The following is a 26,919-nucleotide window of genomic DNA, read 5'->3' on the forward strand; positions in this document are numbered from 1 at the left end:
TTACGTGCTTTTCAACTACTGCCTTTCTTAAAAGGAACTCAAACATGAGCAGTTATACAAGTACCCACTGAAGAGGACACAGTCTGCATTCCTGACCATGACTACCTTTGCCCAACAGCCCTGATCTTTACTGAATCCTTTCATATTTTAATTGAGAATTAACACCTGATAAAAGATGACTAGTAGAAAAACAAACCAAAAACAAAAGAATGACATTTTAGTAAATAATAAGCTAAATAAGTATGGGGAAATACATACAGAAATTTGTATGCAGGTCAAGAAGCAACAGTTATAACTGGACATGGAACAACAGACTGGTTCCAAATCAGAAAAGGAGTATGTCAAGGTTGTATATTTTCACCCTGCTTATTTAACTTATATGCAGAATAGATCATGCGAAATGCCAGGCTGCATGAAGCACAAGCTAGAATCAAGATTGCCAGGAGAAATATCTATAACCTCAAATATGCAGATGACACCACCCTTATGGCAGAAAGTGAAGAAGAACTAAAGAGCCTCTTAATGAAAGTGTAAGAGGAGAGTGAAAAAGTTGGCTTAAAACTCACCATTTAGAAAACTAAGATCATGGCATCTGGTCCCATCACTTCATGGCAAACAGATGGGAAAATAATGGAAACAGTGACATACTTTATTTTCTTGGGCTCCAAAATCACTGCAGATGGTGACTGCTGCCATGAAATTAAAAGATGCTTGTTCCTTGGAAGAAAAGCTATGACCAACCTAGATAGCATATTCAAAAGCAGAGACATTACTTTGCCAACAAAGGTCTGTCTAATCAAAGCTATGGTTTTTCCAGTAGTCATGTATGGATGTGAGAGATTTATCAATAAAGAAAGCTGAGCACTGAAGAATTGATGTTTTTGAACTGCGGTGTTGGAGAAGACTCTTGAGAGTCCCTTGGACCGCAAGGAGATCCAACCAGTCAATCCTAAAGGAAATCAGTCCTGAATATTCATTGAAATGACTTATGCTGAAGCTGAAACTCCGATACTTGGGTCACCTCATGTGAAGAAGTGACTCACTGGAAAAGACCCTGATGCTGAGAAATATTGAAGGCAGAAGGAGAAGGGGATGACAGAGGATGAGATGGTTAGATGGCATCACTGACTTGATGGACATGAGTTTGAGTAAACTCCGGGAGTTGGTGATGGACAAGGAAGCCTGGCGAGCTGTGGTCCATGGGGTCGCAAAGAGTTGAACACGACTGAGTGACTGGACTGAACTGAACTGAAGTCTGGAGAAGGGTATGGCAATCCACTCTAGTTCTTGCCTGGAGAATCCCATGGACAGAGGAGTCTGGCGGGCTATAGTCCATGGGGTTGCAAAGGACACGACTGAGTGAATAACACACACACACACATACACACACACATGCTAATTAAGTATATACTCTTTGCATTGGAGAAGGAAATGGCAATCCACTCCAGTGTTCTTGCCTGGAGAATCCCAGGGACGGGGGAGCCTAGTGGGCTGCTGTCTATGGGGTCACACAGAGTCGGACATGACTGAAGTGACTTAGCAGCAGTAGCTGTGGCAAGTACTGTTTTAAGCACTTTACATTATTCATTAAATAATTAATTATTCATTAAATAATTCAGTAGCTACAATAATCTTGTGAAGGAAGATACCAAAAGAGTCATTTGAAGATAAAAATAATAAGCTCAGCAAGATTAGGTAATTTACCAAATTTACCAAAGTCACTCAATTAGATATCTAAGTGAGAACTGGAACCAAAGTGGTTTGATTTCTGAGGACAAGGCTCTTAACCACTATGCTATACTCTCATTCCTAAATCCTAAATGATTAGTAGGGATTTTTCAGGAATAAGGAAATGAGCATGCTCAGAAAGAGGAGAGCACAAAGGAAAAAAGTTCAGCCTTGGAAAAAGTCAAAGAGTTGCTAATGAGACTGTGTCAGGCAATAGAACTTAGGTAAAGATGGACATGATGCTTTTAAAAAGTCCATATTTTGTTATTGCTAATGGGGAGCCAATAAAGAATTTTAAGCCAGGGATTTCTCTACAAACTGTGAAACTAGAGAAAGCAGAATCATTAAGAAGTTATTATTAACACAACTGCCCATAAAAGAAAGAATATGTGTTCCAACACAAGGAAGGGCAGTAGATATGGAGAAGAGGTAATGAACTGGAGAAAGATGTATAGTTAGCATTCTGGTGAACAAGTAGGTGAGGAGAAAGAAAGAGAGCAAGATCAAGGAAGACTGAGGTACAGAGCTTAGAAAACTGGATGGGTAATACTGCTATTAACTAAAATAAAGAATAGAGAGGAAGAGCAAGTTCCATGGTGGTGGGATGGGACAGGGAGACACGATGAATATGAAACACATGGTATCCAGACAATTAGAAACACAGGTACAGAGACAAGTGAAAAAAAGTTATGAGATGTAAATTTAGACCCAGGAGAATATGAGACATCTGAAATCATAAAAGCTTCAGAGAGAGTAAGGAAAGAGGATGAGACCCTAAGAGCAAGTAGGAGAAAAATCAGAAGAAAAGTTAGCCAGGAGTATCAAAAAGAAAAAAGAAGAATCAGGGAAGGAAAATGAGGAAGAAACCAAGTAAAGGGTTTTGAGAAGAAAGATGTCTCATCACTGTCAAACGCTGAACTGAATTTTGCCGTTAATAGGTATGTTACGCTCCAGTGAGGCTATTTCAGAGAAGGCCATGGCACCCCACTCCAGTACTCTTGCCTGGAAAATCCCATGGACAGAGGAGCTTGGTAGGCTGCAGTCCATGGAGTCACTGAGAGTCGGACACGACTGAGCGACTTCACTTCCACTTTTCACTTTCATGCATTGGAGAAGGAAGTGACAATCCACTCCAGTGTTCTTGCCTGGAGAATCCCAGGGATGGTGGAGCCTGGTGGGCTGCCATCTATGGGGTTGCACAGAGTCAGACACGACTGAAGTAACTTAGCAGCAGCAGCAGAAGCAGTGAGACTATTTTAATGGCGAAATGGAAGTAAAAGCTGCACTGCAGTGAGTTAAGTGAAATGAAAGTTGCTCAGTTGTGTCCGACTCTTTGAGACCCCATGGACTATAGCCTGCCAGCATCTTCTGTCCACGGAATTTTACAGGCAAGAATACTGAAATGGGTTGCCATTTCCTTCTCTAGGGGATCTTCCCAACCTAGGGATTGAACCCAGGTCTCCTGCATTGCACACAGATTCTTTATCATCTGAGCCACCAGGGAAGTCCAAGAATAATAGAGTGGGTAGCCTATTCCTTCTCCAGGGGATCTTCCCAACCCAGAGATCAAACCGGGGTCTTCTGCATTGCAGGTGGATTCTTTACCAGCTGAGCTACCAGGAAAGCCCACAGTGAGTTAAGGAGTGATCAAAAACTGCAGATCTAGAAAAGGCAAGTTTGGTCCCAGAAGAAAGCAAAGAAACAAGGCAACAGCTGAAAAGGGAATCAGGGATAACAGTAGAGGTCTGAGCACATTTATAAGATGGAAGGTAAAGAGACAGGACATAGAAGAGTGAGCAGATAATTGATAAAGGAAAGAAACAGAGGATGATGCAGTCAAAAACTCGATGAGACTTGTATTATTGTTACTCAAGTACTATTCTAATTTAAAATATCTATTATACACAAAAACTTAGAAAGATATTTGTTTTGCATTACTGTACATATTTAAATATCCTAAAACCCAAATCTGAAAATATACATAGATTTAAAGTATTCTGTAAGTCCAAATTCTTACTAATTCACCTCAGCTATCCTCAGTTAATATTAGTTTGAAAAACTGAAGTTTCATTAATTCAAAATTCAAAATTCAAATACTATACAATAAAGGCCTATTTAAAAAACAAAGATCAGTTTGTTCATCTCTGAAGCTCATATTAACTTCACAGAAAAGACAGTACTTGTGCACAAACTTACTCAGAACAAATCAATTCACTTCACAAGCCCAGCTGGCTTCCCTATTCTGGTACAGTTAAACACAGTCAGAAAAAATATTTTCCTTCAGGTTAAGCCTAATTAAACTATCGTACTATATTTACAAAATTAAATAAGTATTCTAAGAGTCATAATGCTTTATCACAAAAGTAACGAGATACATTTGAAGACAAATATATATATCGCATTTAAATAAATCAAATAATCCATGTTGATGTATGGCAAAACCAATACAATATTGTAAAGTAATTAGCCTCTAATTAAAATAAATAAATTTATATTAAAATAAATAAACTATGTTAAAAAACTAATTTAGAACAGTTATCTAGTGTTTTTAACTTTATTTAAAAAAGAATCAAATGCATTTAGAAATTTGTATTGTCATTCCATTATTTCATTCCAATATTTCATGATGAAATATTCCATCATTTCATTACAAGAAATGAAAGCTTCTAATTTACATTGAACATTATCAACAAAAGGTTAGATTTTCATACTTTGTTTATATACTAACACATTTCTCTAAGATTTTTTTTTAAAGTAATGTATTTTCTGGAATACCTTTACTTTGAGAAATGCAGTGGTTTTATTTCAGCAACAATGACATTAAATTTTATTTACTAGAATAGTAATCTAAACAAGGGTGGCCAAGAGTCTAAAAGTTAACATAACTCTCCTACAATGATCTACTTACTCATATAGTTTGACCTAAATTATCTTCTTACTCACATTATCTGGCCAATTATGTTGAAACATTTTTTAATTTCGTCTCAGGGGCTTACCTGAAAAACATACCTCCCCAAACCAGTCCCAGCAACTAAGAAACTGGAGAGCTAGAGTTTACACACACACATTTTCAATAAATCTCCTAAATAACAGCATCATGAATAATTTACCATGGGACACAAACAAAGAAATCCTGTGGTTCAGTCATTTATATGTGCTGGGGTAAAGTTGCACAAAAGCTCTATGTTTCATAACAAAGCAAGTTAAAGGAGCCATCACTGAGTGAGTTTAGTGATAATTTGATATATATCTCTAGAGTAGTATACATTAACTATGTATCTAAATTAAGTTCAATATTATATCTTATGAGTAAGCCTTTTAATTCCTGAGGGATAAGTGATTAAAAGAAATTTTCTTTTTGAAAGAAAGATACTTCACAGAAATCGATGATATTTTAACCATGAAAACACTGGCAAATCTGAACAACACTTTTGACTTCACTTAGTAGTATCTCAGGAGAAGGCGATGGCACCCCACTCCAGTACTCTTGCCTGGAAAATCCCATGGACGGAGGAGCCTGGTAGGCTGCAGTCCATGGAGTCGCTCAGAGTTGGACACGACTGAGCGACTTGACTTTCACTTTTCACTTTCATGCATTGGAGAAGGAAATGGCAACCCATTCCAGTGTTCTTGCCTGGAGAATCCCAGATGGGGGAGCCTGGTGGGCTGCCGTCCATGGGGTTGCACAGAGTCGGACACGACTGAAGCAACTTAGCAGTAGTATCTCAATTTTACAGTTTTTTTAACATCTTAGGAAAAAATTGTTGACATTCAATTTCTTACAGTGTCCTAACACTGACATCTTCTGACTATTGAGGAGAACTACATATCTGTTTAAAACATTTCCCAGTACTTGAAGCTTATCTTTGCACCTACTTTATTAACTATAGTAGAAATTCACATTTGTTGAATGATGATTATGGACTCTTCAAATATTATCTTATTTGATCCCTTAGCAACTTATAAAATGGTAATATTATGGAAGGTATACTTAAGCCATAGAAAACAAAATATTAAACAACAAATTATTCTAATTAAATCAAACAACTATTTTTTAAGGTTCACTGAGGCTTATATTAAGATTTTTATTGAGAGTTTTACTTGAGTTACAATAAATTAAAAACACAAAAGTGTTCATTTGGTATTAGGCTATCCCAGTAGATCAACAGGCAGCACAGCACAGGCTCTGGGTTCAATGAACTCAGACGTTTGTTACCCTAAGTGACCTGGAGCATATTACTTAGCCTCTCTGTGCCTTAATTTGCCCATCTATAAAGTAAACATGGTAATAAACGTACTTACTCATAGGGTTGTTATAAAGATTAAATGAGTTGATATTTGTAAAGTAAGTACTTAGAACAGTGCCTGGCACTTACTAACTGCCATATATAAGTATTTTGACAAACAGAATCTGTATGCTTTTACTACACTAATGATCAAATAAATATCAAATCTCTTTTATTAGTTAAAAATATTAAAATTTATACCACATCATCAGTTACTCATCAAGTTTTATCTGTTAACAAATTTCCTTTAGTGCCTTTGTTCAAGTTCCATAAACAAAAAAAGGGGACTTTAAATTAATAAATATCAGAATGTAAATATAACTGCAGATTTGTAAAGGGTATTGACCAGGGTTCTACCTAGAATGTCTTTCCCTTTTTCCCTTTGTCTTTTATTTCTTCATTATCTCTCATATTGACCAGGTAACATGAGGCTCATTAAAAGGATCCAGTAATTATTTGTTGACAGCATAAACTTACACAGACTAAGACATATAACATTTTTGTTTTGGGCGTATGATACTACTTCCAAATATATGTTACACATACATAAAAAGAAAACTGATCAGTGTGCATAGAGATCCACTTTTATCAAACTGATAACAGCATGAAATAAGAACTATGTACTTATATATGTATTTATTATTAGACAAAATTAGGTTTGGGGAAACAGAAAAAGTCCACAAAGACAACAACATTTGCTGAATAGAGCAGGAACTTCTTTTCACTGTTCATTTGAATCAGAAATTCCAATAACAAATTCAAGAGTACTCCAATTCTAATGACTGGTCACTACAAATACAGCAGACCTGAATCACAAATAGACAAAAAATATTTCAATGTTTACGAAGGCGTATGCAATGAAATTTCATTAAAATCCTGCTAACTAGAAATTTGAGATAATTCAGATGGCCTGAGCCTTTAATTGAGACAAAACATCATCCTAAGAAATATATTAAGGTAATAAGAAAATGGGGGAGAGGCTTTTTAGAATTATATAAATAGCATTTATTTACATTGAAACAGTTAAATGCTAATTGTGAAAATGTGTCAACTCTATTGAAACAAACTCAATGAAAGACCTTTTTAGGCAATTCTTTTAAAACATTATTACATATAGCTACAACAATCAGTGTAGTAAACATTCATATTTCTTGTAAAGTATCTGGAAAATCACAATTCACTCTGATCTACTCTTAATTATTTTGAATGGCTGAAATTTTATGGAAATAACTGGATCATATAATTATACCACATGCATGTAGGAAATCAAGATAAAATAACACATTTACTATATTTAACTAGAGAGTTATATTCTGTCATATTGATGTAAAACAAAATGGGTAAAATCAAAACTAATAATTACAAAGTACATTTTATAATTGAATAAAGTACCTTTAAATATTCTTTTCTAATCTGTTTGCTCCGCCTCCTTTCTTCACTCTGCCAGATTATAGGGTGAGATTCTGGCCATTGCTGCCCATCTGTTTGATCCTTTTGATTTTCTAAGGGCTGTAACAAGATAATTTATTTTAATGAAATAAATGAGAAAAAAATATTAGATATAACAGAAATTTAATTTCTTCTTACCTGCCATATGAGGGGTGATAATGGTGAATTAACTTCATCTGCTGAGACACTAAAAAATTAAAAATGGCTTATTATTTAAAATATTTAGAATTACTCTTAGGTATACATTTTTAACATTATAAAATTATCAGTTTTTTCTTTTTACCAGAAATCTAAAGAATTTACCCATGCCTATGCTTTGAACTAATAACATAAAACTTTTACAAACCGTATTCAATTCTGATTAACTTATGCTCGTTTAAAAAACATCAAAATGCATTTATTATTTAATAACACCCTATGCATAGAGCTACTCTAAAGACTTTTGAGCCCAAAAGAAATGTAGTATCTGGAGATATATAGTCAAAAATATTATAGGATATTTATTATATTAATTCATTACCAAAAACTAAAAAAAAAAATGCAATTTCTTTAGATGATCTGCATGAAACTTCAAGTGACCTAATATAATTGGAGTTCCAAAATAATATATGCTATGTGATAGGAATGATGAAGATAAATAAAGACTTCAAAATTTCAAATTTCATGAAAACAATAAACACACAACACACAAATTTGAGCACAATGAACTCCAAGCAAAAAAAAAAAAAAAAAGACGAATACTACAATAAGATACATCACAATTAAATTAAAAGCAAATGATAAAGATAAAATATAAAAAGCAGCCAGAGAAAAAAAATACACATTAGGCTCAGTAAACTGACAAGAGAGTTCTCAAAGGAAACACTGCAATCCAGAAGACAGGAGAAAAACCTCTTTAAGGTACCAAAAGAAAACAAAATTCTCAAATATATTCTCATATATATATATGCTAGTATAAAATTCTCATTTGATAACTTTGTTTTGTATACTAGCAAAGATATCTTTCAAAAATGAAAGTGAAATACTCTTTTATGGCCACACCATGTGGCTTATGGGATCTTAGTTCCCTGACCAGGGGTTGAACTAACCACTGGACAACCAGGGAATTGTCAAGACGTTTTAAAACATTACAGAAACTGAAGGATTCAACATCAGCAGACCAGCAGTAAAAGTAATGTGAAAATAGTTCTTTCAGATAGAAGGAAAATGATATGCATGGAAATACAGAACTACACAAAGGAACTAAGGCTACTGGATGGTAACTAAAGGGGTAAAGATAGAAGACATTATTCTGATTAAATCTCTTTAAAGAAAAAATTGACTAAAGTAAGAATAATACCCATGTAAAATACACAGAAGAACTGTACAACAAAGATCTTCACGACCCAGATAATCACGATGGTGTGATCACTCATCTAGAACCAGACATCCTGGAATGTGAAGTCAAGTGGGCCTTAGGAAGCATCACTACGAACAAAGCTAGTGGAGGTGATGGAATTCCAGTGGAGCTATTTCAAATCCTGAAAGATGATGCTGTGAAAGTGCTGCACCCAATATGCCAGCAAATTGGGAAAACTCAGCAGTGACCACAGGACTGGAAAAGGTCCGTTTTCATTCCAATCCCAAAGAAAGGCAATGCCAAGGAATGCTCAAACTACCGCACAATTGTACTCATCTCACATGCTAGTAAAGTAATGCTCAAAATTCTCCAAGCCAGGATTCAGCAATATGTGAACCATGAACTTCCTGATGTTCAAGCTGGTTTTAGAAAAGGCAGAGGAACCGGAGATCAAATTTCCAACATCCGCTGGATCATGGAAAAAGCAAGAGAGTTCCAGAAAAACATCTATTTCTGCTTTATTGACTATGCCAAAGCCTTTGACTATGTAGATCACAATAAACTGTGGAAAATTCTGAAAGAGATGGGAATACCAGACCATCTGATCTGCCTCTTGAGAAATCTGTATGCAGGTCAGGAAGCAACAGTTAGAACTGGACATGGAACAACAGACTGGTCTTAAATAGGAAATGGAGTACGTCAAGGCTGTATATTATCACCCTGCTTATTTAACTTCTATGCAGAGTACATCATGAGAAACGCTGGACTGGAAGAAACACAAGCTGGAATCAAGATGGCCGTGAGAAATATGAATAACCTCAGATATGCAGATGACACCACCCTTATGGCAAAAAGTGAAGAAGAACTAAAAAGCCTCTTGATGAAGGTGAAAGAGGAGAGTGAAAAAGTTGGCTTAAAGCTCAACATTCAGAAAACGAAGATCATAGCATCTGGTCCCATCACTTCACGGGAAATAGATGGGGAAATAGTAGAAACAGTGTCAGACTTTATTTTTTGGGGCTCCAAAATCACTGCAGATGGTGATTGCAGCCATGAAATTAAAAGACGCTTACTCCTTGGAAGGAAAGTTATGACCAACCTAGACAGCATATTCAAAAGCAGAGACATTACTTTGCCAACAAAGGTCCGTCTAGTTAAGGCTATGGCTTTTCCTGTGGTCATGTATGGATGTGAGAGTTGGACTGTGAAGAAGGCTGAGCACCGAAGAAATTGATGCTTTTGAATTGTGGTGTTGGAGAAGACTCTTGAGAGTCCCTTGGACTGCAAGGAGATCCAACCAGTCCATTCTGAAGGAGATCAGCCCTGGGATTTTTTTGGAGGGAATGATGCTGAAGCTGAAACTCCAGTACTTTGGCCACCTCATGCGAAGAGTTGACTCATTGGAAAAGACTCTGATGCTGGGAAGGATTGCGGGCAGGAGGAGAATGGGACGACAGAGGATGAGATGACTGGATGGCATCACTGACTCGATGGACGTGAGTCTGAGTGAACTCCGGGAGTTGGTGATGGACAGGGAGGCCTGGCATGCTGCGATTCATGGGGTCACAAAGAGTTGGACATGACTGAGGGACTGAACTGAACTGAATATCCCAAGTCCGGGGTCGGGGCGGCAGCCGAGAGGAACTACCCCGTGTCTGAGGTCAGGGGATGCATTCGTGAGTGCCAGGCTGCGACTGTGGAGGAGCAGCTGAGAGGAGGTACCCCAAGTCCAAAATCAGGGGCGGCAGCTGGGAGGAGCTACCCCACGTCCAAGGAGCGGTGGCTGCGCAGGCACAGGAGGGCCAAGGGGAGCTACTCCATGTTCAAGGTCAGGAGGGGCAGCAGTGAGGAGATACCCCTCATCCAAGGTAAGGAGCAGTGGCTGCACTTTGCTGGAGCAGCCATGAAGAGATACCCAAGTAAAACGGTAGGTGTTGCAAGAGGGCATCAGAGGGCAGACACACTGAAACCATAATCACAGAAAACTAGTCAATCTAATCACACTAGGACCACAGCCTTGTCTAACTCAATGAAACTAAGCCATGCCCAGTGGGGCCACCCAAGACGGGCAGGTCATGGTGGAGAGGTCTGACAGAATGTGGTCCACTGGAGATGGAAATGGAAAACCACTTCAGTATTCTTGCCTTGAGAACCCCATGAACAGTATGAAAAGGAAAAATGCTAGGATACTGAAAGAGGAACTCCCCAGGTCTGTAGGTGCCCAATATGCTACCGGAGATCAGTGGAGAAATAACTCCAGAAAGAATGAAGGGATGGAGCCAAAGCAAAAACAATACCCAGCTGTGAATGTGACTGGTGAGAGGAGCATGGTCCAATGCTGTAAAGAGTAATACTGCATAGGAACCTGGATGTTAGGTCCATGAATCAAGGCAAATTGGAAGTGGTCAAACAGGAGATGGCAAGAGTGAACGTCAACATTCTTGGAATCAGCGAACTAAAATGGACTGGAAGGCGTGAATTTAACTCAGATGACCATTATATCTACTACTGTGGGCAGGAATCCCTTAGAAGAAATGGAGTAGCCATCGTGGTCAACAAAAGAGTCCAAAATGCAGTACTTGGATGCAATCTCAAAAACAAGAGAATGATCTCTGTTCGTTTCAAAAGCAAACCATTCAGTATCACAGTAATCCAAGTCTATGCCCCAACCAGTAATGCTGAAGAAGCTGAAGTTGAACAGTTCTATGAAGACCTACAAGACCTTCTAGAACTAACACCCAAAAAAGATGTCCTTTTCATTATAGGGGACTGGAATGCAAAAGTAGGAAGTCAAGAAACACCTGGAGTAACAGGCAAATTTGGCCTTGGAATATTGAATGAAGCAGGGCAAAGGCTAATAGAGTTTTGCCAAGAGAACGTACTAGTCATAGCAAACACCCTCTTCCAACAACACAAGAGAAGACTCTACACATGGACATCACCAGATGGTCAACACCAAAATCAGATTGATTATATTCTTTGCAGCCAAAGATGGAGAAGCTCTATACGGTCAACAAAAACAACACCGGGAGCTGACTGTGGATCATATCATGAGCTCCTTATTGTCAACTTCAGACTTAAATTCAAGAAAGTAGGGAAAACCACTAGACGATTCAGGTATGACCTAAATCAAATCCCTTATGATTATACAGTGGAAATGAGAAATAGATTTAAGGGACTAGATCTGATAGACAGTGCCTGATGAACTATGGACTGAGCTTCGTGACACTGTACAGGAGACAGGGATCAAGACCATCCCCACTGAAAAGAAATGCAAAAAATCAAAATGGCTGTCTGGGGAGGCCTTACAAATAGCTGTGAAAAGAAGAGAAGCAAAAAGCAAAGGAGAAAAGAAAAGATTTAAGCATCTGAATGCAGAGTTCCAAAGAATAGCAAGGAAAGATAAGAAAGCCTTCTTCAGCAATCAATGCAAAGAAATAGAGGAAAACAACATAATGGGAAAGCATAGAGATCTCTTCAAGAAAATTAGAAATACCAAGGGAACATTTCATGCAAAGATGGGCTTGATAAAGGACAGAAATTGTAGGGACCTAACAAAAGCAGAAGATATTAAGAAGAGGTGGCAAGAATACACAGAAGAACTGTACAAAAATGTTCTTCATGACCAAGATAATCACAATGGTGTGATCACTCATCTAGAACCAGACATCCTGGAATGTGAAGTCAAGTGGGCCTTAGAAAGCATCGCTATGAACAAAGCTAGTGGAGGTGATGGAATTCCAGTTGAGCCCTTTCAAATCCTAAAAGATGATGCTGTGAAATTGCTGCACTCAATATGCCAGCAAATTGGGAAAACTCAGCAGTGGCCACAGGACTAGAATTCCAATCCCAAAGAAAGGCAGTGCCAAAGAATGCTCAAACTACCACATGGTTGCACTCATCTCACACGCTAGTAAAGTAACGCTCAAAATTCTCCAAGCCAGGCTTCAGCAATACGTGAACCGTGAACTTCCAGATGTTCAAGCTGGTTTTAGAAAAGGCAGAGGAACCAGAGATCAAATTGCCAACATCCACTCGATCATCGAAAAAGTAAGGGAGTTCCAGAAAAACATCTACTTTGGCTTTATTCACTATGCCAAAGCCTTTGACTGTGTGGATCACAATAAACTGTGGAAAATTCTGAAAGAGATAGGAGTACCAGACCACCTGATCTGCCTCTTGAGAAACCTATATGCAGGTCAGGAAGCAACAGTGAGAACCGGACATGGAACAACAGACTGGTTCCAAATAGAAAAAGGAGTACGTCAAGGCTGTATACTGTCACCCTGTTCATTTAACTTCTATGCAGAGTACATCATGAGAAACGCTGGACTGGAAGAAGCACAAGCTGGAATCAAGATTGCCGGGAGAAATATCAATAACCTCAGATATGCAGATGACACCACCCTTATGGCAGAAAGTGAAGAGGAACTAAAAAGCCTCTTGATGAAGGTGAAAGAGGAGAGTGAAAAAGTTGGCTTAAAGCTCAACATTCAGAAAACAAAGATCACGGCATCTGGTCCCATCACTTCATGGGAAATAGATGGGGAAACAGTGGAAACAGTGTCAGACTTTATTTTTTGGGGCTCCAGGGTCTCTGCAGATGGTGATTGTAGCCATGAAACTAAAAGACACTTACTCCTTGGAAGGAAAGTTATGACCAACCTAGACAGCATATTCAAAAGCAGAGACATTACTTTGCCAACCAAGGTCTCTCTAGTCAAGGCTGTGGTTTTTCCAGTAGTCATTATTGGATGTGAGAGTTAGACTGTGAAGAAAGCTGAGTGCTGAAGAATTGATGCTTTTGAACTGTGGTATTGGAGAAGACTCTTGAGAGTCACATGGACTGCAAGGAGATCCAACCAGTCCATTCTAAAGGAGATCAGTCCTGGGTGTTTTTTGGAAGGAATGATGCTGAAGCTGAAACTCCAGTACTTTGGCCACCTCATGTGAAGAGTTGACTCGTTGGAAAAGACTCTCATGCTGGGAGGGATTGGGGACAGGAAGAGAAGGGGATGACAGAGGATGAGATGGCTGGATGGCATCACTGACTCGATGGACGTGAGTTTGAGTGAACTCCGACAGTTAGTGATGGACAGGGAGGCCTGGCATGCTGCAGTTCATGGGTTCGCAAAGAGTCGGACACGACTGAGCGACTGAACTGAAATGAACTGATGTTAACACAAATGTAAAACGTATGGCAACAATACTGCAAAGGCCAGGAGGGAAGATATAGAAGTATACTCTTGTTCTTATCCAATATATATATATGGCATAATAGCACTTAAAGATAGACTGTGATAAATTAAATATACTTTAAACCCTAAAACAATCACTAACATAACAACTAGTTATGTCTAATAAACCCACAACAGAGATAAATAGGAATTTAAAATGTAATTCAAAAGACAGGAGAAAAAGAAGGAAGATATTAAAAATAATGCATAAGACAAAATTTAAACACCTAATGATAGAGTAGACTTAAATCCATTAATACCAGTAGTTTCAATTAAATATTAAAAATCCTAACATTGGAATTAATAGTTAGATTGTCAGATTTGATAGAAAAGGAAGATGCTACCATATGCTAACAACAAGAAACTGCCTTTCTCCATAAAGACACAAATAGGTTAAATATAAAAGGAAGAAGAAAGATATATCATGTAAACACTCAGAAAGAAACTAAACTAGAAGAAAGCTGAGGTGACTCTATACTATCAGGGAAGTATACTTCAGAGCAAAGAATATAACCAGGGGACTTCCCTGGCGGTCCAATGGTTAAGAGTCTGTGCATCTCTTGAAGGGGGCATGGGTTTGATCCCTGATTGAGGAACTAAGACCCTGTACACCACACACAAAAAAGCCACCCTAACCAGGAATATTTAAAAAGTCATTTTATAATGACAAAGATGTAAATCCACCAAAAGGACATTATAATCCTAAACATTTATGTATTTAATAACAGCTTTAGAATAAATGAAGGAAAAATGAAAGAACTTTAAAGAGAAAGACAAATTCACAGTGTTGGAAATTTCAAATAGTCTCCTATCACTGCAGATGGTGACTGCAGCCATGAAATTAAAAGATGCTTACTCCTTGGAAGGAAAGTTATGACCAACCCAAAGCATATTGAAAAGCAGAGACATTACTTTGCCAACAAAGGTTCGTCTAGTCAAGGCTATGGTTTTTCCTGTGGTCATGTATGGATGTGAGAGTTGGACTGTGAAAAAAGTTGAGTGCCAAAGAATTGATGCTTTTGAACTGTGGTCTGGAGAAGACTCTTGAGAGTCCCTTGGACTGCAAGGAGATCCAACCAGTCCATTCTGAAGGAGATCAGCCCTGGGATTTCTTTGGAAGGAATGATGCTGAAGCTGAAACTCCAGTACTTTGGCCACCCCATGCGAAGAGTTGACTCATTGGAAAAGACTCTGATGCTTGGAGGGATTGGGGAAAAGAGGAGAAGGGGACGACAGAGGATGAGATGGCTGGATGGCATCACTGACTCAATGGACGTGAGTCTGAGTGAACTCCGGGAGTTGGTGATGGACAGGGAGGCCTGGCGTGCTGCGATTCATGGGGTCGCAAAGAGTCGGACATGACTGAGTGACTGATCTGATCTGATTAATTGATAAAAGAAACACTGTTTTGCACCCAGGTGGTGGTAGGGTGGTGAAGACAAACAATGAACAAATAAAGAAGTCTGAGATATGAATAATAAAGTACTGAGAATGTCAGATGGTAAAAAAGTATATATTTACAATGTCAGACAGTACTAAGTTCTGTGGAGAAAAGTAAAGCAGGGTATGCGAAAAGGGAAGAAGGAATGAGGAAGAGACGCTCTTTTATCTAAGCTGTCCAGGGAATCTCGTGCTGAAGCAATGAAAGTTGAGCAGAAACGTAAAGACAAGGGAATAAGCCATATGGTTTTCTGAGAGGAAATCATTTCAATAGAGGCAAAAGCTTTGAGGGGGTGGGAAACTTGGGAGTATTGGGAGTCAACAAGGAGGCCAGTATAACTAGAGAAGAATTAACAAGCAGGAAGAACAAGGCAAAAGGAATGCAGTAGGGAGCCAAATAATGCAAAGGTTCACAAGTCCTTAAAAGACCCTAGTTTTTATTATGAATGAAATGAGAGATCATTAGAAAATTCTGAAGAATGACATGATGCAACTTACATTTTAAAAATACCAATCTGATTCTTCTTCTTTTTTTTAATTGAAAACAGACTAGAGAGAAGCAAGGATGGAAAGGAGACTTGGTAGAAGGCTGTTATAACTGAAGTAAGAGATTTCTAGGGCTGGGGTGATAGTTGTGGAGGTGGTAAGACATGATCAGATTCTGGGCATATTTTGAAGGTAGAGTCAATAGAATTTGCTAAAGGATTAGTTGTGGAATGTGAAAGAAAGTGACAAGTTACAGATGACTCTGAGGTCTTTGAGCTGAGCAACTATTAATAGAAGGATGGAGCTGACATTTTCTGAAATGGGGAAAAATGCAAGAAGAGTTAAGTTTTGAGGGACAAAGAGAATGATTAAAAGTGCTATATGGGAAGGTTAAGTCTCAAATGCATCATACATCCTAGCAGAGCTGTTGAGTAGGTAACAGGCAATACAACTCTGCTGTGTGTGTGTGTATGTATATATATACATATGTACACAGAAATACACATGCACATGCAGATGTTCATGCATATGTACAGAAAACTGGTTTAAGGGGAAAATACCAAAATATTAAGACTTGTCATCTCTGGGGAGTAGGATAATAGATGATTCTTTTTTTCCTTTATGACAAAATTTTCCTATTTTTAAACAATAAAGCTACATTATTCTGATAAACAGGAAAAAACTAAAATTTTGTTTTGTTTTTAAAGAAGAAATTAGGTGACTGTTCTGAAAATGAGAAAAGTGAAAGTAAGAGTTTTGTAAAGAAAAGGCCAAGATTGAATACCACCATTTTGAAGTTTGGGTAATTGGGGCTTTCTCAAGAGAATGTTAGGAACCTGGTGAGGAAGCTTAAGATAGAAATGAAAGAAACTGACAATGTATGGCAAAAACTACTACAATATTGTAAAGTAATTAGCCTCCAATTAAAATAAATTAAAAAAGGAAAGAAACTGAGAAGGAAGGTAATAACAGAAACTTCAAGGACAAAAAACATGTGAGATAAAGAATCAGTATTCAAAAAGGGAGAGAGTGGGTTAAATCCAGTTTAATGCAGGAGATATAGAAGATGAGGGCTCAAACCCTGGGTCAGGAAGAGCTGCTGGAAGAGGAAATGGCAATCCACTCCAGTATTCTTGCCAGAAGAATCCCATGGTCAGAGGAGCCTGGTGGGCTACAACCCATGGGATCACAAAGAGTTGGACATGACTGAATGACTGAGCACACACATACACACAAGTGAAATTTGAGACAGATGAATGTTTCTAGATTTGGGTATAAAAAGTTATCTTATACCTGAACTGAATTCTAAAGGCTAAGTGAAAAATTGTTCAAGCTGGTTTTAGAAAAGGCAGAGGAACCAGAGATCAAATTGCCAACATCCACCGGATTATGGAAAAAGCAAGAGAGTTCCAGAAAAACATCTATTTCTGTTTTATTGACTATGCCAAAGCCTTCGACTGTGTGCATCACAATAAACTGTGGAAAATTCTGAAAGAGATGGGAATACCAGACCACCTGACCTGCCTCTTGAGAAATCTATATGCAGGTCAGGAAGCAACAGTTAGAACTGGACATGGAACAACAGACTGGTTCCAAATAGGAAAAGGAGTACGTCAAGGCTGTATATTGTCACCCTGCTTATTTAACTTCTATGCAGAGTACATCATGAAAAACGTTGGACTGGATGAAACACAAGCTGGAATCAAGATCGCCGGGAGAAATATCAGTAACCTCAGATATGCAGATGACACCACCCTTATGGCAGAAAGTGAAGAGGAACTAAAAAGCCTCTTGATGAAGGTGAAAGAGGAGAGGGAAAAAATTGGCTTAAAGCTGAACATTCAGAAAACGAAGATCATGGCATCCGGTCCCATCACTTCATAGGAAATAGATGGGGAAAGAGTGGAAACAGTTTTTTTTTTTTTTTTTTAAAGAAAAAAACAGACTTTATTTTTTTGGGCTCCAAAATCACTGCAGATGATGACTGCAGCCATGAAATTAAAAGACGCTTACTCCTTGGAAGGAAAGTTATGACCAACCCAAAGCATATTCAAAAGCAGAGACATTACTTTGCCAACAAAGGTCCATCTAGTCAAGGCTATGGTTTTTCCTGTGGTCATGTATGGATATGAGAGTTGGACTGTGAAGAAGGCTGAGCACCGAAGAATTGATGCTTTTGAACTGTGGTGTTGGAGAAGACTCTTGAGAGTCCCTTGGACTGCAAGGAGATCCAACCAGTCCATTCTGAAGGAGATCAGCCCTGGGATTTCTTTGGAAGGAATGATGCTAAAGCTGAAACTCCAGTACTTTGGCCACCTCAGGCGAAGAGTTGACTCATTGTTAAAGACTCTGATGCTGGGAGGAATTGGCCACCTCACGCGAAGAGTTGACTCATTGGAAAAGACTCTGATGCTGGGAGGGATTGAGGGCAGGAGAAGACGGGGACGACAGAGGATGAGATGGCTAGATGGCATCACCGACTCAATGGACGTCAGTCTGAGTGAACTCAGGGAGTTGTTGATGGACAGGGAGGCCTGGCGTGCTGCGATTCATGGGGTCACAGAGTCGGACATGACTGAGCGACTGAACTGAAGTGAAAAATGGAAGAAGAAGGGGCAATTCCAGCAGAAACACCAGGACACAGAACACAGAGATATGAAATCATGTTGGAATAAAGGAAGGAGTACTATGGTTCCTAGCTGTAAAACGTGCCAGTGCAAGAGTACACAGGCTGAGGCTTACAAGCTAGGCAGAAACTCACTTCAATCTTGTGGGTTAAGCCAAACATTTTAAGCTTTATTCTAAAAGTTAGAAAAAGAAGATTAATAACTTGGAAACACATGTCAGGCCTGTGCTTTAGAACCATCACTCTAAAAAAAAAAAAAAGAAAAAAAAGAACCATCACTCTTACACCATTGGCACAGAAAACAGATTTAAAGGTAGGCCAAACTTGAGAAACGAGGTATGGCTGCGAACTGTTGCAATAGTCCAGGTAGAAACGTAGAAAAGACAGGGCCTGAGCCAACATCACTGCAACAGGAATGGAGAGGTTGAGACAGATGTAAATAATGTTAAGAAGTTAAGATACAAATAATGTTAACAAGCTAAAGTTTTCTGTGACTGGCTGGATTGGGAAGAATGTGTAAGAGAAAGCAATTTCCAATGATTCCAAAGTTGACTATATAAACAGTGGCACATTCACTCAAGGTGCACTATACAGGAGAAGAAATAGATTTGGGAAAAGTAAGTCCAGTTTGGATTGTAAGGTAGTTTGGAAAAGACATCAATGAAATGTATGCATCTGGAGAAAGCAAGCTGTTCTTGTTTCCATACATTAAAAGTTGGGGTTCTGAAGCCAGACTTCCTGGGTTTAAATTCTCACTATACCATTTACTAGCTGTGTGACCCTGAAAAGCTATGGCAATTTCTGAGCCTCAGTTTCTCACCTATAAAATGGGGATGACAATAGCAACAACTTCTTAAGTTATTATGAGGATTAAATGAGATCATACAGCTAAAACACTAAGAATAGTATACATACAACAACCATTTAACAAATGTTAATTCTCTCTGTGTGTTATTCTGTACCCACACCCTAGCCTTCAACTTTTACATTCCCATAGGAATAACTCAGAAGTTGAGTTTGGTGCAAATTTTCAAACCACCAAAAAGAATAAATAGAAACTTTCAAGGTCCTCTAGTTCTCTGGAATTCATATGTCTGGATTTAGACTATGTATTCATATAGAAGAAGTGAATAAAACCTAATGAAAAAGAAATTAAAAAGTGAACTATAACATAGAGAACAAATACAATCAATGATAACACATTATTCCTGATCATAATACTAATACAATAAATGTCTGCTAAATGGATAAATATTGAGAGCAAGAGAATGAGATGGTTGGATAGCATCATCAACACAATAGACACAAGTTTGAGCAAACTGAGGAAGATAGTGAAGGATAGGAAAGCCTGGTGTAGTGCAGTTCACAGCATTGCAAAGAGTAGGACATAACTTAGCGACTGAACAACAACAACAGGTGGATAAATGATTCTGTCATCAAAACAAAATGCAGGTATGAGCACAAAAAGTTTAAGTCAGCATTCTTGCATTTGTTTACATCAAAAGTCAATTTAACTTATATTGTATAATACATTAAAAAAATTAAAAAGCCATTTCTTCTTTAAATTATCTCATTATATTAAATTGATATCAATTATTCTATTAAAACCTACATATAGGAACATTACTGTCAAAGGATCAACTCTCATTATACAATATTGACCATAAGAACTAAGATATTTTTATACCTCTTTTCGCATTCCATAGTTTGTTTTGGCTTGTTTCTTATGACATAAGTTGAATGATTAAGAATCCTAGAAGCAAATCAGCACATTAATTTCATAATATATTAAAGAGAATAGTGTATATACATGATATAAAAATGTCGATAATAAACTGCATCTGGTCCATGAAGATCTTTGCTAGAAAACAATATTTAAATATTATTTAGATCAGATGCCCATAAGTTCACTGGCTATTATGAAGGAATGAAGCTCACCAATTCTTCCATGCATTTTCTTTTATAAACCCTTTATCGAGGCTTGGATATTTTCCAGCCATGTTATTTTCCTGTGCATATCAAACTTTTAGCTGAGATAGAAGATAAAGAGATGCAGATTGTTTAAGTATCATCATAACTGACTTCATTTTTCCCAGCATAGCAAATGATAAGGCCATGTAGAAGTAATAAACAATCATTTTGCCAAATAATAAACTTTAATTCCAAATGCAAAGCCAGCGCTAAGGTTCAATTCTTTAAAAAAAATCCACAAGTCTATAAAACTTTTAATAACAGAATGAAACAATATATTTGAAGAAAACCAAAAAAAGAAAGAAAAATAAAGACTGATAAACCATTACATGAGAGAACCATTTGTTCATAATTTTATAGAATTCTAAGTATTGATCTCAAAGTCAAAAGCAATGAATAATAATCTATCTTTAATATAAGTAACTAATATATTTGAATTAATATTTATCTATTTACTATGGATATAAATGTTAATTTTCCATTTTAAAGTTTAGTTTTATAGGTAGTAGAATATCTGCCTTTTATTCAAAATAATATAACCAGATGTCAACTATCAAAAGAGTACACAGAAGAAGAGAATTTCAAATTAAAGATACATATTGACTATTAAAATATATAATGAAATAAATATAAGTTCATAATTACAGAAAGATGGTTTCATAAAGAAACCAATTTCCACTACCCCAGTTTTTCTCACTAGCTAAGATCTAGTAGAGCCTCAACAGGAGGAAGCTACAGAGAGAGGCAAATGACAAGTATCACATACAAAGCAGTGTAGCTTTGCACCAAGTAATTTCTAGATTACTGACATCTTTATTCTTCTTTGTGTGGACAGGCACTAAAATTGTATTGAATCCCCAAATGCAGAGGAATTTAGATAATAAAATATCTAAGAACATCAGGAAAAAATATATCATTAAAGACTAATTTTTTAAAAAGGAAGTGAATCCTAAGAATTCTCTTCACATGGAAAAATATTTTTTCTGTTTCTTTATCTGTGTATGAAATGATGGATGTTCACTAAACTGCTTATGATAATGATTTCATGATTTATGGAAGTCAAATCATTATACCAAACACCTTATACAAGGCTGTATGTTAATTATATCTCGATAAAACTGAAAAAGTAAAAAATTGATTTAAAAAGGAGATATATCCTTTTTAACACTGCAAAGTTCCTGGGAGAGGGGGAGGGTCAGAATTATTCCCTTGGAAGGGGGCATCAAACTACAATGCTCCCCACTGCAGTAAATTCAGAATTCTCCCCACACCACACACACTAGTGTTGTGACTACTAATGTGCATGAGTCACATTAGAGGAGAAAGAAAAATATTGAGCTCTACTTACTGATATAATATATTTTATATTAAAAATTCTCTGAAAAATTTTACTCTGTACATTGATATTTAATGTTTTACTGTGTGATACTCAGAGTCAAAATAAATGTCTGTTTTATCTAAATATCTGTTCTAGATTATTAAAACACTTCCCTAATCCAGGTACCAGTACTGAATTTTAGGTAAAAGAGTATATGTATAATTCAGTTGCATTAACCTGGCCACTTAATACTTAAGGTGTCCACAAACTCTAGATACCTTGATGCACGTCCTGCTGCTCTGGTCCTCTGGAAGAATTTTTCACTGAATGATGCTCTATAACATAAAGGCCTCCGTCTGTATTCATATTTCACGTACATCAACCAAACCAAAAGATGGAAGAAGTAAGATGTTTTGGGAGAGGATAGGGAAGTCATTAGTAAAGCAAGCAGAAAAGAAAGAATGGATAGATTTTAAGGGTTGAGAGAACTACCTAATTAGTTATAACAAGCTAGAAGTTAACATAATGCTCCTCAAATTAAGAGTTCATATGATCAGAAAAAGAAAAAAAATCACATGAAAAAGTAATGTACATAATTTCTATAATTCAAAACTAAAATACTAAACTGCTCCAAATCTGATTTTGCTTTACATGATCCTTAAATAATTATACTTCAATATAACTTTTCATAATTACTTTTTAAAATTTAACTGTATTACATAGTACTCAGAAGTACATCTTTCCACAGTAAGTAAAAACTCTCAGGACACACATAAAAGCAAATCAAATAATTATTAAAAGTAAATATATATTAGAAAATACTACAGAATAAGCTAACAGGAATGAACATGCTGTGGGAACCAATCAACGGAAGCTATTCATTGCAAAAGTCTTCATATAATCATTTCTTAGCATGAAAATCAAATTTTAAGAAGCCAGCTAAACATTTACTTAATAAGCCACATAGTAAGAAAATCAGTATAAGAAAGAACAGTAGCCACTTCTCTAACACTAAGATACATAAGTAGAGTTGGTGGAAATTTGAAGAATTGGTTAAATAATTTACAGAGCAATATTATTTTAAGATAATAGTTTTTTATTTAACTTCCAAAATTATAATAAAAATAAAATTATGATTTGTGGAACAGCTATTTTAATATAGACAAGGTCACTGACTCAAGGGGACTTCAATACACTCAAATACAAGTAAAAATAATCCGATCTTTTAAGAAAGAGGATAAAGATTAGCTTTAAAATTTTAACAATAAACTGTCAATATAAAGTAGTTTAATATATGCATCTCAATTAGACAAAGAAGGGCAGTATTATAAATAACTAGGTTTCAGACTTTGAACACTTAGGATTTATCTACTTGATGGTTTACTTGGTGATCTCTTTTCCCACCCTTTTTGATTACTAATTCTGTGCAATATTCTCTTGTTATTTTCCTAGGATAGTTTCATCTACCAAGTACTAGTATAAACCTTATTAAAGAATTACATATATCTTTTAAAAAAACAGTGTGAACTAAAGTGGCAAAGATGCTCTAAGAAAATCATCACTGAACTCAACATAAGCTGTTTTTAAATTCCCTCTAATTTTGAAGAACAATGGCTGGCTTCTTTTAGATTTAGCTGAGAGTTAACACTGCATTTACTTTCCACGAATAGCTAGCTAAAGAACAGCTAAATAATAAGCATACAGTCAAAGTAGAAATCCTAAGTGGTACTTCTTGCTATACAAGAATAATCTTACCCCAGATAAATTATTTTAAATCAAGACTAACAATAAATAGACAAAAACATTGCAACAATTATATTAAAACTTAAAAAGAAATATCAAAACTTCTGGTTGATTTGCAATTTTAAATAGCATTTCAGATTCATTTAATAAAGCTAGAATCTAAAACAATACTTTGTGAAAGGGGAAATCTACAGCCAGAGAAGGTATAAAAACTCAAATCCTCTAAGGAATATATTCTTTTAGAAGATTACTTTTGACTTTTAGACTCACTAAAATTTATGTGTTGTAACAGTAAACAATAATTTTAATTATCTAAATCTAAGAGATATAAGCATTAGCAGGATATTTTAGAAGGAAGGATGATATGATTTAATGGAGAAAATAATAGATTCAGCATAAGAAAATTCTGAGCCCAGTTTAAGTTTAGCCATGAACAGAATTGGCTAGGGATCTAAACTGTCTATAGATTACATATTTTAAAAGTAAAATGTACTCCTTACTTTATGTCCAGATATCATAAAATTTTAATGCCTTCAAAAATTAGACATAGTTATTATAATATTAATGTCACTGATTATTAATCCAAAAAGCTCTTATATTTATATGCACTAACATCTGAAAAGGAGAATGGAAACAGTTCAGAGAAAGAAATTAATTTTGCATAAATTTCAAAAATAACAAAAATTATGTAGAGAGAACATATTAACTACATTAATGGTTCCTACTAGCTTTAAATTTGATCTCATTTTCAAGTAATTAACCAGTAACAGTACTAACAAATACCTACTATGTACAAGGCAGAGCTAGGTACTGCTTTGTATTTATTACAAACTATCAAAAAGCAAGACCTATGAAACATCATTTGATGTATTTAGGTTGAAAGAGTAATTTAAGTCAGAGGGATAGATGTAAAACTAATACAACAATAGGAGAAAAATGAAAATATAGAAATGATATATATGGCTATATTAAAATCTAAAATTATACACTCAAATGCAATTCTTGACATGAGGGAAATACATATTGTTGTGGGTTCTTATAAAATCAATATTCTCTGTTCATAATGATAAATCCAATTTTTTCACCTGCCAAGTAGGGGAGGTAGAAACTTAACTACTTTGTAAACTACATAGAGCAGGTGGTGGCTTGCTTCATCAAAACTCTTAAACCAATGGGGCCATCAATACTTGAATTATACTGAAGGGGAGAAAACACATACAACCTCATAAGTAGTCAATTTTTAAAAAGGCCCATTAGAAATGAATCACAGGAAAGATTAGAAGATAAGCTTCAAAAAGGATGACAGAAAAGCGTGATAGAGAGTTATGACAGAAGAAAAATGTCAATTGGGAATGAGGATACATTAGATATAGAAGGGATAAATATATTTTCTAGTACGGTTTTTAATTCTATAAATGTAGTAGCAGTGCAAAAAGAGATACTTAGTGGTTATTTTAAAAACTATTATAGTGGCCCCTAATACCACACATCAGTCATTGAATAAGTTTTAATAGTAATTATTTTTCAAAACATCTTTAAGCAAATGCCAACATACTTTTTTAAACATCCTAAAACATGGTCCTGTGATCCATAAACATTTATTGCTTTGAATATGTAAAAAACATACCAGTTATCCAAGTTAAATGCACCAAAATTATTCTTTTAATTTTCTCAAAACAAACAAACAAAATCTCAGTTCTATTTTATTATTTCGAAATTATTAATATAAATGTAGCACTCTCAATACATGAAGATGGCAATAATAGCCAACCCTCAGCAGCACGCAGAACCTTCTCTGTATAAAAAATGGACTTGCACTGATTTTATACTCATTAACACAAGGTCCTGCTCATTGCCAATAACATGCATTTGGCGAAAGCCTAGCCAGAGGGAGAAATGCTCATTGACCAAGACACAGACTAAAGTGAACCTGTGATTCTCAAACTGTCACACTGATTTAATCAGTGATTATATAATTCAATTTTAAGGAGTTTACACATATCCCAAGTAACTCAAAATCAGATAAAAAGCACACTATATACTTGTGACATGTACTTGGAAAGAATGCTTATAACATATCATGCTATTGTGAGCTAAGATGAATATCAATTATTATTATTTAGCACAAAGGAATAAAAAAGATACTGAAGCAATAAATAGAATGACTATATGAGGATAAAGTATTCTGTTAATTATATATGTAATTTTATATTTCTTTCCTAAGTATTTCCTATTATCTTTTAGTAGACGGTCTTCTTGTTTACTGTTTGACAATCTTTAAATATCAAATTTAATGATTATAAAATTTGCCCATTTAAATCTCATTACTGAAAAAAATACCTGTTCTTCTGCTCTTGCTGCAATAACTGAACAGCTATTTTCCTCAAATCAGTTACTTCCTTCAAACCATCATCCTCTTCCTCAGTAAGTAGTTGTTCTTTCCCAAGTCTGAAAGGTAACATAAACATGATTATCCAAAAAGTAAGGCAGATGATATTTTATGCCAGCTTTCAGATGTAGAAACCTTTTTTTGTTTTTAATAGCACATGAAATGTTCTTGTATTTAAAATGTTAAAATAAGAAATAAAGAATATTGAAGGAATATACAAACATATTAATATCTATCCTCTCTACTCAATAGGAAATGTCGCATTCTGGTTATATTAATATAATTAATGGCTAACAAAGTAAACTGCATTACCATTTTGTAATTTCTGAAATGTGAAATGGCCATAGTAATTTAACAATGCATATTCTCCATCTTGAGTATAATAAGGACCACAGAGCTCTATTTGCCTATCTTTAGAAATAAATAGAAAATGTTATGAAAATTTTTCATTTTATCAAACCACTCTGCTTTTATCAGTTCATTTATTTTGATTTTTAAAATCTCTGTGTAAAATGTTTAAGTAGTAGAAATGCAAAATAGATTCAGATAAGATTGGAAAATTTGCAAGAAAAATTCATTAAAATATATGTATCTTTTTTATCATTCAAAAGAAAACAAAGAAATTTTAAAATTTTTCTCTAAACTCTAGCAATCTTATCCCAAAGGCATTTCATTTAAAAAATGGTGTCAGTGACTTCCCTGGCAGTCCAGTGGTTAAAACTCTGCATTTTCACTGAAGAGGACACAGATTTAATCCTTGGTGGGGAAACTAAGATCATGCATGCTGCATGGTAAGATAAGTAGGCAAGTAAGCAAGTAAATAAATAAACAATGGTATCAAACCTAAGACTCTGTATCTTTACCATATCTTACATGCTACTGGAGTCTCTCAAGGTAAGACAACTGT

The 26,919-nt window shown here is 36.0% G+C and overlaps 1 protein-coding gene across 1 annotated transcript in view; it reads right to left on the bottom strand.

Moving 5' to 3' along the window:
• The window catches only part of LRCH2 (leucine rich repeats and calponin homology domain containing 2), a 104,662-nt gene that overhangs the window by 17,702 nt on the left and 60,041 nt on the right, over positions 1-26,919 (bottom strand). The window contains exons 11-14 of the mRNA XM_070785332.1: positions 25,964-26,071; positions 20,279-20,344; positions 7,602-7,650; positions 7,407-7,523 (exon numbers count right to left, since the gene is read on the bottom strand). Coding sequence (XP_070641433.1) covers positions 7,407-7,523; positions 7,602-7,650; positions 20,279-20,344; positions 25,964-26,071 — 340 coding nt within the window. The remainder of the gene's footprint in view (positions 1-7,406; positions 7,524-7,601; positions 7,651-20,278; positions 20,345-25,963; positions 26,072-26,919) is intronic.

This window comes from Bos indicus, chromosome X (assembly GCF_029378745.1).
Source record: "Bos indicus isolate NIAB-ARS_2022 breed Sahiwal x Tharparkar chromosome X, NIAB-ARS_B.indTharparkar_mat_pri_1.0, whole genome shotgun sequence".
In the NCBI taxonomy this organism is placed as follows: Eukaryota; Metazoa; Chordata; class Mammalia; order Artiodactyla; family Bovidae; genus Bos; species Bos indicus.